The sequence below is a fragment of the Grampus griseus genome (assembly GCF_964374135.1).
Source record: "Grampus griseus genome assembly, chromosome: 1".
In the NCBI taxonomy this organism is placed as follows: Eukaryota; Metazoa; Chordata; class Mammalia; order Artiodactyla; family Delphinidae; genus Grampus; species Grampus griseus.
This window is the reverse complement of record NC_139017.1, coordinates 174535554-174551885: the sequence shown is the minus strand read 5'-3', so window position 1 is coordinate 174551885 and position 16332 is coordinate 174535554. Positions and strand designations below refer to the sequence as shown.

General features: G+C 48.2%; 1 protein-coding gene across 1 annotated transcript in view; it reads left to right on the top strand.

Annotated features, from left to right (window-relative positions):
- Positions 1 to 610: 610 nt before the first annotated feature.
- Positions 611 to 16332, top strand: part of DISP3 (dispatched RND transporter family member 3) — a gene marked incomplete at both ends in the record, with an annotated part of 29997 nt that continues 14275 nt past the window's right edge. The window contains 8 exons of the mRNA XM_082657433.1: positions 611 to 1706; positions 2644 to 2863; positions 10233 to 10369; positions 11277 to 11411; positions 11838 to 11998; positions 13469 to 13608; positions 15244 to 15392; positions 15621 to 15782. Coding sequence (XP_082513559.1) covers positions 611 to 1706; positions 2644 to 2863; positions 10233 to 10369; positions 11277 to 11411; positions 11838 to 11998; positions 13469 to 13608; positions 15244 to 15392; positions 15621 to 15782 — 2200 coding nt within the window. The remainder of the gene's footprint in view (positions 1707 to 2643; positions 2864 to 10232; positions 10370 to 11276; positions 11412 to 11837; positions 11999 to 13468; positions 13609 to 15243; positions 15393 to 15620; positions 15783 to 16332) is intronic.

Here is a 16332-nt window from a genome sequence, read left to right as displayed (position 1 = left end):
AGAAATCTGCTTAAGTGATAATAAACTCCACAGACTGAAAGTGCTTCCACCCTTGGCCCCACAGCCATGTGAGGCGGGAATGGCCACCTCTGTTTTACAGATGAAGACTGAGGTTCAGGATGCAAACTAGGGTCTGACTCCAAAGAGCATGCTCTTTCCCTTCTACCCTGATACTTTTGGATGCCTTTACAGTTGCTCGTTAAATAAAAGTGACTGCAGCAAAGTCACACCTCACATTGGCTTTGAGTTCTAAAATCAGAGGATGCAGCAAAAATTGGGAAATCATACATCTTCAAAATTCCCCTCGAATATCCCTTACACGGGGAGGAATTGCTCTTCTGTTTGCAACTGGGCTGTGATTCTCCTTTTTCTGTGACCTTGAAAGCCCTGATCTAGTTGGGAGATGTGATGGGCAAATAATAGGATTTTTCTTTCTGTTTTGTACACGTGTGGTTGAATTCAGTTAAGTGCCTGCTTGATGCAATTCCATTGTAGTATTTGTCTTGGTTATGAGTGGGCAGGGTTAACGCTCAGGGTGGGCGACTGCAGCTACTGGGCACCATCCTCTCCTTCTCTGCAGCCTGCTGACCCTCTCCCTCTCCTGTAGGCTATGGACCCGGAGGATGACCCCTTGCTGCAGGATGTGTGGCTAGAGGAGGCGCAGGAAGAGGAGGAGGAAGCAACGGGTGAGGCCTTTAGGAGGGCCCAGAAGCCGGGGCCCCAAGCTGGGGCAGGGGGGCAGTGTTGCTGGCGGCACTGGACCTTGCCCTCCCGGCCCCCAGCGTCAGGCTTTTGGAATACACTGGGCTGGGCCTTCACCAATCCGTGCTGTGCGGGGCTGGTGCTCTTCCTCGGCTGCAGCATCCCCATGGCTCTTTCAGCCTTCATGTTCCTCTACTACCCGCCGCTGGACATTGACATCTCCTACAATGCCTTTGAGATCCGCAACCATGAGGCCTCCCAGCGTTTCGACGCCCTCGCGCTGGCGCTCAAATCCCAGTTTGGGTCCTGGGGCCGCAACCGGCGCGACCTGGCCGACTTCACTTCTGAGACGCTCCAACGCCTCATCACAGAGCAGTTGCAGCAGCTACATCCAGGCAATCGCTCACGGCCGGCCACCCGGGCCCCGTACCAGGTCCCTGCCGCGCTGCGGCTTGGCCCAGGACTGTGGGACACCTCCACCGCTCAGAAGCCAGCAGCCAATCGGAGCGGGCGTCTTCGGCGAGCGACTCCACCCCTGGGGAGCCTGGCAGCCAACCAGAGTGAAGCCCAGGTGAACCAGGGACTGGACAAGAATGGGCGGCGCCAACCCAGCGCCCCTCCCCCCACGGCGGCTGCGGCCAATCAGAGCCGTGCCCGCCGCGGCGCCTCGCGCTGGGACTACTCACGCTCCTATGTGAGCGCCAACACCCAGACGCACGCGCACTGGCGCATCGAGCTCATTTTCCTGGCGCGTGGCGACGCAGAGCGCAACATTTTCACGAGTGAGAGGCTGGTCACAATCCACGAGATTGAGCGCAAGATCATGGACCACCCGGGCTTCCGGGAGTTCTGCTGGAAGCCCCATGAAGTGCTGAAAGACCTGCCGCTCGGCTCCTACTCTTACTGCTCCCCGCCCAGCTCGCTCATGACCTACTTCTTTCCCACTGAGAGGGGTGGCAAGATTTACTATGATGGCATGGGCCAGGACCTGGCCGACATCCGGGGTGAGCAGCCCTGGGTGTGGGTGGGGTGGGGCCTGTAGGGACCAGGTCTGAAGGAGGCTGGAGGCGGGACTTGTAAGGGGTGGGGACTGAGGGTAGGTGGGGCTTGTAAGGGAAGGGGGTGGTTAATGAGGCTGGGAGCGGGGCTTGGAGGTTAAGGGAAGGCTTGATTCTTGACTCAGTGCTTTACAGACTGGTCGGAGGATGGGGTCGGAGTTGGCTGTGAGGTGGAGTCAGGCTGGAGCTGAGTGCTGGGCAGGCCTGGGGGCCATCATTGAGGAAGGGCAGGGAGCTGGGGTTGGGTGTAAGATGGGATCTGAGGGAGTTAAGGAAGGTTTGTGTGCACACCTGGATTGAGGGAGACTGGAAGTTATGCTGTGGCCAGAGTTAGGCTTGGGGTGGGGCTTGGGCGTGAGGTTGGTTAGAGGGAAGGTGGGGTGTGGTTACAGAGAACTGGGCATCTGGAGAGAGGCTGGGGTTGCAGGAAGATCAAGGTGCATTAGTTTGAAGTACGTTAGGGATGGGACTTGAGAAAGGATGGGGAGGGGCCAGAGGTTGGCTGTGGAGGCGGGGCTTGGGTTTGCCTTTTCAGGGGCACATGGGCGGGGTTCTAAGCAGGTGGAGGTGGGACTGGGATGGGAAGGAGTTACAGGACTGCAGAGACTGAGCCTTTGAATTAGGTGAGGTTCAAGCTGAAATGAAGGTGTAAACTTAGTGGGAGCCGCCTGAGCATATCTGGGGGGCTGCTCCCCTTGGACAGCTGTGATTTCTCTAAACCATCCGTTCTATTAGAGACAGTTGGAGGTAGCCCAAGCTGGGACAGTTTTCCATTTCCTCAGAAAGGGGGTGAGGTGTTGAGGAAGGCAGGATGACCCTGATGGAGGGTTGTTGGGAGCTGACCCACTGAGCTCCTTGGACCCCTTGACCTGTGCCCCTGCAGGCTCCCTAGAGCTGGCCATGACTCACCCGGAGTTCTACTGGTATGTGGACGAAGGCCTCTCTGCAGAAAACCTCAAGAGCTCCCTCCTGCGCAGCGAGATCCTCTTTGGAGCACCCCTGCCCAACTACTACTCGGTGGACGATCGCTGGGAGGAGCAGCGGGCTAAGTTTCAGAGCTTTGTGGTCACCTATGTGGCCATGCTGGCCAAGCAGTCCACTAGGTAGGCAGTCCAGCTGCACCCGGTGTGTGCCTGGCCTGTCCTTGTTTGTACCAGGAAAGGGCTGTATTAGCATAGGGAATTGGTTTCCAGGTGGTTCTTTTCTCATAAATCCCAGATCCCCTTACCTGCAACCTTTTCCCTAGGAGATCTTTCTTTTCAGATCAGGGGCAGAGCCAGATACATCCTCATCATCACTCTGACAGATGAAAGGATGCTTTTCCTGATCAGTGCTGATGGTTTAGTGAACATGACAGCTTTGGAGGAACTTCTGCCCTCAAGGTCTTTGGTATTGATTTTCTCCTGAGGTGGTGCTAGAAGGCTTTGTGGAAAGAGTATTGACCAGGGCATAAGGAGGTCCTCTCTGCTTCTACTACCCAGGGAGATAGTGGGCAAGTCACTTCACTTCTCTGGGCCTCTGATACTGGTAAAACGGGGATGATGACTCCTGCTACCCTTCTGCAGTCATTAGGAGGAGACGAACTAAGAGATATGAAAGAGCTTTTGGGCAGTGGGTGCTTTGATCATCCTCCAGCCCTTGGGATGTGTGTCTGAGAATACAACTGGGCCTCTCGCCACCAGGAAAGACCATTGGACAGCTCATCTGTCAGTCCTGCAGGGCAGTAACTCTAGTGCCTCTTGGTCCTCTGCCCTGACAAGTCATTCCCCGGCACAGGAGGAATGAATCTGACTGAAATACCCTCGTTCCTTTATTGAGCAACTACTGTAATAATCAGAGCTAACATTTATTGTGTGCTTACCCTGTGCCACCCACTGTTCTGAGCCCCTTATACACACCATAAGCATCTTAAGCATATTAAGTTATTAGGTTATTATGGATAACTTGTGGATTTGTTTCTTTGGTCTGTTCTTTCACTTGGTTTTTGGTCATGTAGTCCTGCCTGTGAGTATGCCTGGTAATTTTTACTGAGTGATGAACATTATATATAAAAACATAGAGGTCCAGATGATGTTATTTCTTCCAGAGAAAGTTTATCCTTCCCTCCACTAGGCAGATGGAGTTGTGACTGATCACCTTAAATAGTCAGCAGTTACACAAAGTCGAGGCAGGTTTGCAATACTGAAAATTCTCAGCCTGCCTCTAGTTTGCCCTTGGTTCTCTAAGATGTTCAACTGAGAGCCTGGAGTATTCTGCAGAGCCTCTTCCCCTGACAGGTTTCAGACCCTAATCTTTGTCTCTCGAAACTGCTAAAAATATCTCTACTCTGGTTTTTCAGAGCCTTTCTGCTTAGCTTTGTAGCCTCATACTCCACACAGCCCCAGTATTTGGCAGAAGTGCTGAGGAAGAAACTGGCTTTATGCTATGCTGGTCTGCAAGACTCTGCCCAAAGCTCTGCTAGTTTTTCTGACTCCCCGCCTAGATTTTTACCCTCATGCCTGTGTTCACAATCAGCAAATACCTCTAGGGTAAATGCAGCTGTAGAAGGGAAGCTTACCTTTTGTAGGTTCTCTGCTTTCTGGAGTCTTAGCCCTCTAGTTCTCATTGCTTCAGGAAGTCTCTAATGTCATTAAACAGATGACTTCTCAATTTTATCTGACTTTTTAGTAGTTCTAGGCAAGAATATTGTTCTTGCATGAGCTATTCCTTTCTACTTGAGAGTAAAAGTTTGGGCCCATGTCTTTTTATAGCCAGTAACTAAGACAGGACCTGGAACCTAGAAGGCATTCTATAAAAGCTATACAAATGAATGAATGAATAAACAATTGATTGAACTTTCAGTTTTCTACTCTAATGAAAGATCAATTAATCCATTTAGTTCAACAAAGTAGATAATCCAAAGATCTTTTCTACTTGGTTTTTAAATGTCCTGTTTGGCTTTTTAAACAGCTTTATTGAGGTATAATTGATATACAACCAGTTGCATATACTTAAAGTTTACAATTTGATTAGTTTTGACCCATGTATACACCATGAAACCTTCACCACAATCAAGATAATGAAGAGACCCGTCACCCCCAGAAGTTTATTCATGTCCCCTTGATAATCACTCCATCCTGCCTCACCTTGCCTTCCCACTGCCACCCCAGGACCACTTTCTGTTTTTTATCACTGTATATTCATTTTCATTTTCTAGAGTTTTATATACATGGCACCATATAGTATGCACGCTTTTGATTGCTCTCTTTCACTCAGCCTAATTATTTTGAATTGTATCCATGTTGTTGCATGTGTAGATGGTTTATTCTTTGTAAATGCTGAGTAGTATCCATTGTGTGGAGATGCCACCTTTTGTTCATCCACTCAGCTGTTTATGGGTATTTGGGTTGTTTCCAGGTTTGGCTATTGCAGATAGAGCTGCTATGAACAAGCCTTTGTGTGAACAAGTGCTTTCATATGTCTTAGATAAATACCTAGGAGTGAAATGACTAGATCATATGGTAGGTGTGTGTTTAACTTTTTAAGAAACTGTCAAGTTGTTTTCCAGATTGGTTGTACCTTTTTGCATTCCCACCCAGCGTATAAGAACTCCAGTTCCTCCACAACCTCTCTAACACTTGGTATGGTCAGTGTAAAAAATGTTAGCCATTCTACTAGGTGTGTGGTGATATCTCATTGCAGTTTGAATTTGAATTTCCCTAATTACCAGTGATGTTCACATGCTTATTTGACATCCATTTACCTTCATTGGTGACTATTTAGATCTTTTGATCACTTTAAAACTGGTTTTACATTTAGATCTGTGATATTCCATTTTTAATTAATCTTTGTATATGTGCAAGGCATACACTATAAACACTCTGTATATATTGTAACATGCCGATATTTATTTATTATTTTTATATGACTATCCAGTTGTTCCAGCATCATTTGTTGAAAAGATCATTCTTTCTTCACTGAATTGCCTTTGCATCTTGGACAAAAATCTTTTGTCCGTATATACGTGAGTCTGTTTCTGGATGCTCTGCTCTGTTCCATTGATCTATTTTTTATTTGCACACCAGTATTACACTGTCTTGATTATGGTGGCTTTATACCATGTCTTGTCCAAGTGTTAGTCTTCCAGCTTTGTTGTTCTTTTTCAAAGTTGTTTTAGTTATTCTAGGTCCTTTGCATTTCCCTATGAATTTTAGAATCAGCTCGTCCATTTCTCCAAATAAAAGTCTGCTGGGATCTTGATTATGATTGTGTCAAATGTCAGTTTGAGGGGAACTGACATCTTAACAATATTAGTCTTATGACTAATGAATGTGGTGTATGTGATGTCTTTTGTCAGATTTATCCCTATTTCATATTCTTATGCTATTGTAAATGGTATTTTTTTTAAAAATTTCATTTGAAAAGTGTTAGTCGCTAGCATATAGAAATATAATTGACTTTGGGTCCTGCAACCTTGCTAAGCTCCCTTATAAGTTCTAGAAGATTTTTGGTAGATTACATTTGATTTTGTACATAGTTAATTATGTCTTTTGCTAATAAAGACAGTTTTACTTCTTGCTTTCCAATTTGGATGCCTTTCATTTCTTTCTCTTGCCTGAATGCACTGGCTAGAACATCCAGTACAATGTTGAATAAGTGATGAGAATGGAGAACCCTGTATTATCCCTGACCGGATTATGTAGGTTTTTTTGTACATGTCCTTTGTCAGGTTAAGGAAGTTCCCTTCTATTCCTAATTTGCTGGTGTCTTTTTTTTTTAATCAGTAAGGAATATTCAGTTTTCTCAAATGTTTTTTCTGCATCTAGAGGGAGATCATACAGTATTTCTTTTTTAGTTTAATATGGTGAATTACATTGATTGAGTTTTTAATTTTAAGCCATCCTTGCATTCTTAGGGTAAATCCCCCTTGGTCATGATCTATCATCCTTTTTATATAGTGTTAGATTCTATTTGTATTCTTTGTTCATTGGTATATGTTCATGACGGATACTAGGCTGTAGTTTTCTTGTAATATCTCTGTTTGATTTTGGTATCAAAATGTTTTACAGAATGAGGTGGAAAGTATTCTCCTCTCTTCAGCTGTCTGGAGAGTTTGTATAGAACTGGTATTATTCTTCCTTAAACGTTTGATAGAATTCACCAATGAAACTGTCTGGATCTGGAGTTTTCTTTATGGGAAGGTTTTAACTACAAATTCAATTCTTAAGTATACATATAGGGCTATTAAAGTTATTTCTATATTCTTGTACAAGCTTTGGTAGTATATTTCATGAAATTTGTCCATTTCATTGAAATTGTCAAATGAACTTGTCAAATGACATTTCATTAAAATGTCAAAGTGATTCACAATATTCCCTTATTATCTTTGAATATTTATAAAAACTGTAGTGATGTCCCTTCTTTCATGTGTGTTTTATCTCCTTTTTTCGTGATCAGTCTGGCTAAAAGTTTATCAATCTCATTGATCTTCTCAAAGAACTAGCTTTTGGTTTCATTGATTTTTCTTTAGTATCATTCTGTTTGTTTATTTATATATTTATATATTTATATATTTATGCTCTGATCTTCATTATTTCCTTTCTTACACCTACTTTATATATAATTTCCTCTTGTTCTTCTTTCTTGCAGTAGAAGCTGAGGTCATTGATTTGAAAGCTTTCTCCTTTTCTAATATGGGTGTTTATTGCTATAGAATTACCTTTGAGCATTGTTTTAGCTCATCTCACACTTTTTGACATATGCTTTCATTTTCATTCAATTCAGAATACTTCCAATTTTCCCTTTTGATCTGTTCTTTGGCCCTTGTATTATTTAAAAATGTGTTAGTCTCCAAATATTTATGAATTTCCCAGATAGTGTTTTGTTGCTCATTTTGAATTTAATTCTATCATGGTCAGAGAACATGCTTTGTATGACTTAGGTTATTCTAAATTTATTGAGTTTTGTTTTATGGTCCAGAGTATGGTCTGTCTTGCTAAATGTTCCCTGTGCACTTGAAAAGAATGTATATTTTGCTGTTGTTCGGTGGGGTATTCTATAAATGTCAATTAAGTCAAGTTGGTTGATTATGTAGTTCAAGTCTTCTATATCCTTACTGATCTTCTGTCTAATTGTTCTAGCAATCATTGAGAAAAGGGGTTTTGAACTGTTCAACTATAATTGCAGGTTTGTCTATTTCTTTTTTTATTTCTATCAGTTTTTGCTTCATGTATTTTAAAGCTCTGTTGTGAGGTCCAAAGCATGTAGTATTGTTGTATTCTTTTAATGAACTGAGTCCTTTATCCTTTTTAAATTACTTTCTTTATCCCTAGTAATATTCTTTGCTCTGAAATTGATTTCATTTGTTATTAATGTAACCACTCCAGCTTTCTTTTGATTCATGTCAGCGTGGTATATTTTTTTCTGCACTTTTGTTTTTAACCATTTGTGTCTATATTTAAAGTGAGTTTCTTGTAGGCAGCTGTGTCTTGATTTTTTAAAATCTAATCTGACTGTCTCTGCCTTTTAATTGGGGTGTTTAGACCATTTACAGTTAATGCATTGTTAATATGGTTAGACCTAAGACTATTTTATTTTATTCTCTTTGTCCCATATATTCTCAGTTCCCTTTTTCCTCTCTTCTGCCTTCTTTTAGACTGAGAATTTTTTATTATTCCATTTTATTTCCTTTGTTGTTTTTTTAGCTCTAAATATTTAGTTTAGTGGTTGCTTTAAGGTTTATAGTATACATCCTTAAATTATCAGTGTATCTTCAAATGATGTTAAACCACTTCATGTATAGTGTATACTATATATGAATAGTATACCACCATTTCCTTCTGCCTGGCCTTTATGCTATTGTTGTCATATATTTTATGTTCATATATGTTATAAACCCCATGCCACATTATTATTATTTCTGTTTAAACAGTCAGTTATCTTTTTAAAAGATTTACATAAGAATAAGAAAATTTTGTACATTTATTCATGTTGTTATCATTTCCAGTCCTTTTTATTCCTTTGTGTAGATGTATATTTCCATCTGTAATCATTTTCCTTCTGCCTGAAGGACTTCTTTTAATATCTCTTGTAGTGCAGGTGTACTGGAGATGAATTCTTTCAGCTTTTTGAAAAATTTATTTATTTTTGGCTGCGTTGGGTCTTAGTTGCTGTGTGCGGGCTTTCTCTAGTTGTGGCAAGTGAGGGCTATTCTTCATTGCGGTGCGCAGGCTTCTCATTGCGGTGGCTTCTCTTGTTGCAGAGCACAGGCTCTAGGTGTGCAGGCTTCAGTAGTTGTGGCATGCAGGCTCAGTAGTTGTGGCTCCCGGGCTCTAGAGTGCGGGCTCAGTAGTTGTGGCGCACGGGCTTAGTTGCTCCACGGCATGTGGGATCTTCCAGGACCAGGGCCCGAACCTGTGTCCCCTGCATCGACAGGCAGATTCTTAACCACTGTGCCACCAGGGAAGCCCCCTTTCAGCTTTTGTATACTGAAAAAGTCTTTATTTTGCCTTTGTTTTTGAAATATATTTTTCAAGATATAGAATTCTGGGTATAGAATTCTGGGTTGACTTTTTCCCCAGTTGGTAAAGGACCTTGCTCCATCGTCTTCTCACTTGCATTGTTTCTGAAGAGAAATCTGCTGTTATCCTTACTTTTGTTCCTCTGTGTGTAATGCATCTTTTTCCTCAGGTTGCTTTTAAGATTTTATCTTGGTCACTGATTTTGAGCAATTTGATTATGATGTGCATTGTTGTTGTTTTATTCATGGTTTTGGGGGGCTTGGGGTCCATTGCTTGAGCCTTTTGAATCAATGGGTTTATAGTTTTCATCAAGTTTGGAAAACTTTCAGCCTCTTTCGAGAAGTCACTAACCCATATATTAGGCTGCAGTGAAGCCTGGAAACTCTCTCAAGCCAGTAAGTCAGGGTAAGCATAGGGTCCATTTTGCTTCTCACCTCTCAGCGATCACCATTCTTTGTTATCTCATGTCTCATGTATTTTCTTACGGTTTTCACTAGTTTCACTGGGAAGGTAAATCTAGATTTCACCTTGTTACTCCATCTTGGCCAGAAGCAGATCTCACTCCTGTTTGTATTTTAAAACCCAACTTGACCGGCTTGGTGAAGTTTTTCTTATTAAGAACAACTGCTGTTAAATGCACACTAGCGGTGTAAAACAGTATCTGAAAGCTGGTTTGAATTTAGAATTTTGCTGTGGATAATTGAGAATTGGGAGGTGACATAGAATTTGGCTATAATTGATGATTATTTGTGTAGAGCAGTGGCCTCAACCTCACTGATAATTCAGTCCCACCCCAGACATTCTGATTTCATTTGTCTAGAGTATGGCTTGGACATCAGGATTTTTGGAAGTCCCTCAGGTGATCTTAATGTACAGCCAAGGTAAAGAGACACTGGTGAGGTGGATGGCTCCCAGACCTCCTCTATCTCTGATCCACTCCGTCTTTCCTCTCTCTGTGTCCTCCCTCCTTCAGCAAAGTGCAGGTTCTGTATGGCGGGACGGACCTCTTTGATTACGAGGTTCGCAGAACCTTCAACAATGACATGCTCCTGGCCTTCATCAGCAGCAGCTGCATTGCCGCCCTCGTCTACATTCTCACCTCCTGCTCAGGTAGGGTTTCTTCAAAACCCCACGTGGAGCCAGCCCCTTCTCTTCTTCCAGTGTGCTTCTCTCTGGACAAAGTCTTCCTGCTCAGGAATGCCAGAAATGGTCTTGAATCCACTATGTCAGAACTGGTGGGGGGAGGGGTGCTCAGACATCACCTTCTAACCCCAGGCAGGTAGACTGACGTTCAGAGGCAGGTTGGGCCATGCCCAAGGGCCCCCATCCCCATGACCTCCCACAGTTGAACGTGTTTCCCTTTGACCATCCTTTTCTTGCCGATAAACTTGCTGATAAGTTTTGGGGAGTCTGGAGTATCGGACACCTTATGAATTATTCTGTAGCCTGTTCTATAGTCCCAGTCAGCTGCCCTTGGTCCCCCAGTTTACTTTTCCACCACCATCTCCCCATATACCCTAGCTGCTTCTTTCTGCATATACAGTAGGTACTCCCGGTTGCTCAAGTGAATGAGAGATTGGTCATACCTTCAAAAATGGAAAAGACATTCATTCATCCATGTAACAGATATTGATTGGGCACCAACTATGTGCCAGATGCTCTAAGGTGCCAGGGATCCAGACACATGGTGAACATCACAGACACACTTCCCACCCCCATGGAACCTCTAGTCTACTGGGGTGACAGATGTAAATATGTAACAATTCCCCACTAGCACTTGAGACAAGTTCTGCAAAGATGAACCTACTCAAAAATGGCTTCATTTGCGCCTCAGGCCTCCTGCCCAGCCCCCTCTCTGGGTGCAGAAAACTGTGCTGGGCTCAGATGGGGTGGTAGAGGTACTCCCTGGGGTTGGGTTGTGTGAGGCAGGACCCAGCAGGGGCCAGGGACACTGAAGAGGTGCGTTCCTCTGGGTCCACCCACTCCATCCGTCCCCTGTGCCTCTTGCCCTGCCCAGTGTTCCTGTCCTTCTTCGGAATTGCCAGCATCGGCCTCAGCTGCCTGGTGGCACTCTTCCTGTACCATGTGGTCTTTGGTATCCAGTACCTGGGCATCCTCAATGGGGTGGCTGCCTTCGTGATAGTGGGCATTGGTGAGTTGCCTCTGTTGCCATGGTAATGGGCCTTGGGAACTTGGGAACTCTGTCCCCAAAAGGGCCTTCTTCCAGGAGGCAAAGCCTGGCTTCCATGGGGGCTCCAGAAAGTCCCCTTCCAGACCTCGGAGCCTTGGAACTGGGGTGGTGGGTGGGTAGAATATGAGTGGTGGGGGATCCTTGGCATATGATAGGTGGAGCCCCCACGGGCTGGAAGGAATGGGTAGCTCCTCTGGGTGGAGCTTAAGAATGGTGGGAAAGGTGGGAAGGGGGCTGAGGTTTGGAGGAAAGGGCCTGGTGCTGGTGGGGACGGGGTGAGGAGCCAGGAGCATGGGGGGTGGGGCGTGGGTTCCTGGCCCGGGCTGGTCTGACCGTGGACGCAGCAGAGTGACCCTGAGCCCCGCCGGCCCGGGGCTCCTCCCACAGGCGTGGACGACGTCTTTGTTTTCATCAACGCCTACCGCCAGGCCACCCACCTGGAAGACCCGCGGCTGCGGATGACCCATACCATTCAGACGGCGGGCAAGGCCACCTTCTTCACCTCCCTGACCACGGCCGCCGCCTATGCAGCTAACGTCTTCTCCCAGGTGGGAGCCCGCCCTGCCCCGCCCTGACCTCCCCGTCCCTCCCGTGCACGCCTGGCCCCTGGTCTCTGCTCCTCCTACCCGCCCCTTCTCTTGGGGCCACGCAGCCTCTGCCTCAAGGCTCCTGCCACGTCCCTCGAGTCCGTTCTTTTCTCATTTTTAAAACAAATTTTAATGGAGTATAGTTGATTTAGAGTGTTGTGTTAGTTGCTGGTGTACAGCAAAGTGAATCAGTTATACATTTACATATATCCACTCTTTTTCAGATTCTTTTCCCATATAGGCCATTACAGAGTATTCAGTAGAGTTCCCTGTGCTCTACAGTGGGTCCTTATTAGTATCTATTTTATATATAGTAGTGTGTGTATGTCAATCCCAGTCTCCCAGTTTACCCCTCCCCCGCTTAGAGTCCATGTTTGCTACTAGTCGTCATTACCAGAACTTAACCAATGGGAGAATTATAATAATACAAATAGTGTTTCTTACTGATGCTCATTAATGATAATCCAACCTCCGTCCTCAAGGGCGTTTGGCGGTTTCCAGAGGCCCCCGGCTGGTAAGTGGTGAGCCTGCCCATGTCTCCTGAGCGGGGTCCAGGGCCCTCTCCACCCACTGGCTTCACGCCACAGGGTCATGCCTCACACTCACTTTTCTCTCGCTGACCCCGCGCTCCTTCACGTCTGAGTTGGGTTCAGGAGAAGGATCTTCGGCCAGGTCCTTGGTGCCAACAGAGCCTAGAGGACAGTGAGCCTGCCTGAATCTGAGAGGTTTTGTGACCTGGGCTGAGGATCCTGTCTAGAAACCACTAGGTGCTTTGGGATTCTCCAGGCCTGCCGAGAGAACCGCATCCAGAAAACAGGCAGAGCTGGGTTCACATCCCACCTCTGCCATTTTCTGGCTGTGTGACCTTCAGCAGGTTGTTTAAGCTCTCTGAGCCTCGCTTTCCTCACGTGTGGACCATCAGGGGCTGACATGAGATGACTGTGAAAGTGTTTCACAAACAGTGAAGGCCTGTCTGCTTGTGGGCTACAGTTTCCTTCTGACTGCCACGCCCTGTGCAGGTCCCTGTGACCCTGGGCAGGGAGCACACCCAACCTCCCTATTCCCATCACAGCAGCTTTCCCTCCCTTCCCCCTCGCTGAGCCGTGGCCTGCTCCAACAGGGCACGTCTTCCTCTGTCCTTCATGTAATCACAGTTACGGAGCGCTTGCTCTGTGCTGAGCACTGTTCCGGGCAGAGGGCTGCAGTGTGGACCAAAGGTGGGACTCTTCCTCCCCTGCCCTGCCCCTGGCACCAGCCTGGCCCTCTGACCACCTCCTAGGCCAGTGCCTCTGGTCCAGCAGCCCCGGCCTCCTCATCCTGCCTCAGTCTGAGGGTGGTCGGGGGTCCTGAGTGCCTCGCTGCAGAGCCCCCAGGCCCCCTGGGCTCCAGGCCTGGTGGTCCCACATGCCCCCTCTACTTCCCCATTGCCAGATCCCGGCCGTCCACGACTTCGGCCTGTTCATGTCTCTCATCGTGTCCTGCTGCTGGCTGACTGTGCTCTTCACCATGCCTGCTGCCCTGGGCATCTGGAGCCTTTATATGGCGCCGCTGGAGACTGCCTGCCAGACCAGGTGAGCCAGGCAGGGGGGCGCGTCCTCCTCTCACAGAATATCCGTAGCAGGCCCTTGGGGGGCCATTCAGCACACCCTCCTGTCTCCCAAGAGCCTCGTGATTCACCATTGAGCACCTTCCGTATGCCCAGTCCTATGCTGGGCACTACTGGGGGAGCAGAGGAAGAAGAGAATCCTGTCCAGTAGTTACACCTGACCACCTACTATGTGCCAGGAAGTGGGCAATGAGCTTTCGTACGAGATCTTACTGCCACCCTCCCCAAGGACCCTGGCAGCTGGGTCCTCTTAGTTCACCCATTTTATAGACAAGCAAACAGAGGCTTGGAGCAGTTGGGCAACTTTCTCAAGGTTACCCATTTAATAGGCGTGGAGCTGAGATTTAGACCACATAATCTGACTCCGGATCCCATGCTCTTAGCCGCCACGTTAAATGTCCTCAAGGTTCTCATCTTGGGAGAGGAACAATATTTAGGTGCAGTGAGTGGTGTGCAGAGTTGAATGGATCAGCCCGGAGCCGCTGCTGAAGGTCTAAGGGTTGGGGGTCTCGTGGGCCAGGTGGTCAGTGGCGGGGGGTGGGGGGGCGGCGACAGTGACCAAATGGAATCCAGCCTGGGTGGCTGCCTGGGTTGGGAGTCCTGAGGAAGGATGGAGGGTCTGGGCTTGAGGCAGGGCATGCATGGGCAGGACTGTCAGGGGTCCACGACAGCATCCACCTGACCATGGTGAGCCAAGGAGGGGCAGCGAGGAGCTCAGACTCGGGCCTGGGACACGCTCAGCTCTCCCCCACACACCTCCTGCTTCAGGGCCACCATGTATGGTGGTACGGGTTGGGCACTGGACAAGGGCACTCTGGCCGAGGCACAGCGGTCTGCACTATAGACGTTCAGATTTGACTATTTCTATGACAGTTTTGTGACATAGAAGCAAAGTGTCTCGGGTAGAGGGCTCCTTGTTTATAATCTCTACAGAGACCCCAACTAAGCCCGCCCTGTCCCGCCCCCCAGTCTGGGGGCAGTGGGCGCAGCAGTCTTCCCAGTCCTGGGCTCCAGCCTCAGCCTCTTTGCCTGGCGGCTGCGGACCCTTGGACATGTTACCTAACCTCTCTGCATCTCAGCTTCCTGTTCTATAAAATGGGTACATGTCACCCCGTGAGGATTCATGAGAGAATCTTACTCACCGCCTGGCACGTAGTATTCCTGGCACATTCACCGCGTGCATTGTTCTTGTCCCCAGTCCCTAGGGTGAGCCTTGTCTCCCTCACATTCACTCCAGCCGAGGCCTCAGCTACGTCCTCAGCCCAGCCCCGCTTCCCCGTCCTCCTGGTGTCAGGGCCCTGGGCACACGATGTGGGAGACATGATTCCCCTGCTTTGGTCACCTTGATGCTTGGGCTGCGAGTCATCGTCCCCTCTCCCTGGGTAATGGCTGCTGTCACCATTTGTGTCCCCAGAGGAAGAGTGGCACCCAAGGGCCCCAGGGCTAGAGAGGACTCAGGTGCAGGCTCCTGGAAACCTGTGATGAGTGTCCTATGTGAGCTGTCGGCAGCAGTGTGATACCTGGGTTCACATGTAGCCGGGACCTTCGCCCCCTTCCCTGGACACCCAGGACTCACCCCCTCCTCCCACTGTCTCCACAGCTGCCACCAGAAGTGCGGCTGCAGGAGCTCCCTGCACTTCCCCGGGGACGTGTTTGCTGCTGCTGAGCGGGCTGGGGGCAGCCCTGCTCAGGGCCCCATGCCCTACCTGGATGATGACATCCCCTTGCTCAATGTGGAGGAGGAGCCAGGTGAGAGCTGGTGCGGGCCTCCCGCTGAGCCTGCCGGGACCCAGGGGCTGCCTCGGCCAGGGGAAGTAGCCCTTGGCGAGCTGGTATGAGGACAGGCTGGTCCTGAGGGGAGGGCAGGACGAGATCCCCATCGAGCGTTTGGGCTTCCCTGGAGAGGGCAGGGACCAAGGTGGGCTCTGACCCGCTTCTGGGCCGGCCCTCTGACAGGCCGCTGCTCTGCCCTGGCAGTGTCGCTGGAGCTGGGAGACGCGTCCCTGGTGTCTGTGCCCCCCAAGGGCCTGCAGCCAGCCCCCGATGCGGGCAGCCGGGGGCAGCTCATCGCCCAGCTGCAGGAGCTGCTGCACCACTGGGTCCTGTGGTCGGCCGTCAAGAGCCGTTGGGTGATAGTGGGTAAGTGGGCTCTCCACTCTCCTTTCCCCCATCTTGCAACTTCTCCCAGTGCCTAAGGCGTGGGGGACAGACCCCACCCCATGCAAAGAACGTGCAGGCATTGGGAGCCCACTCCTGTTCCCCAGATGAGCTAGAGGTCAGAAACCTGGGCTGGTGTCCCTCACTCTCGGAGCTTTACCCCACTTCCTGTGTAGAATAAAGCTGCTTCCACGATAGCTGTTGCTTATTGAGCACCTACTATGTGCCAGTCGTGAGGCTGGGCAGCAGAGCAGAGCGCCCAGTGCTTGGGCTCTGGATTTAGACCAGCTTGGCTAAGTTGGAATCCTAATTCTGCTGTGTACTAGCAGTGTCACCTTGACTGTGCCAGTTAGGCTGAGCCTCCGTTCCCTGTCCTATGAGTGAGGATAAGAATAGTATCTATCTACTAAGGCAGTTGTGAGGAAAGCCACAGTGTGTGTAAAGAACTGAGCCCAGTGCAAGGCATGTAGTAAGTGCTCAACGAAAGTTAAGTGCTGCTATTGCTATTATTAGCATTATTATCATCACTGAC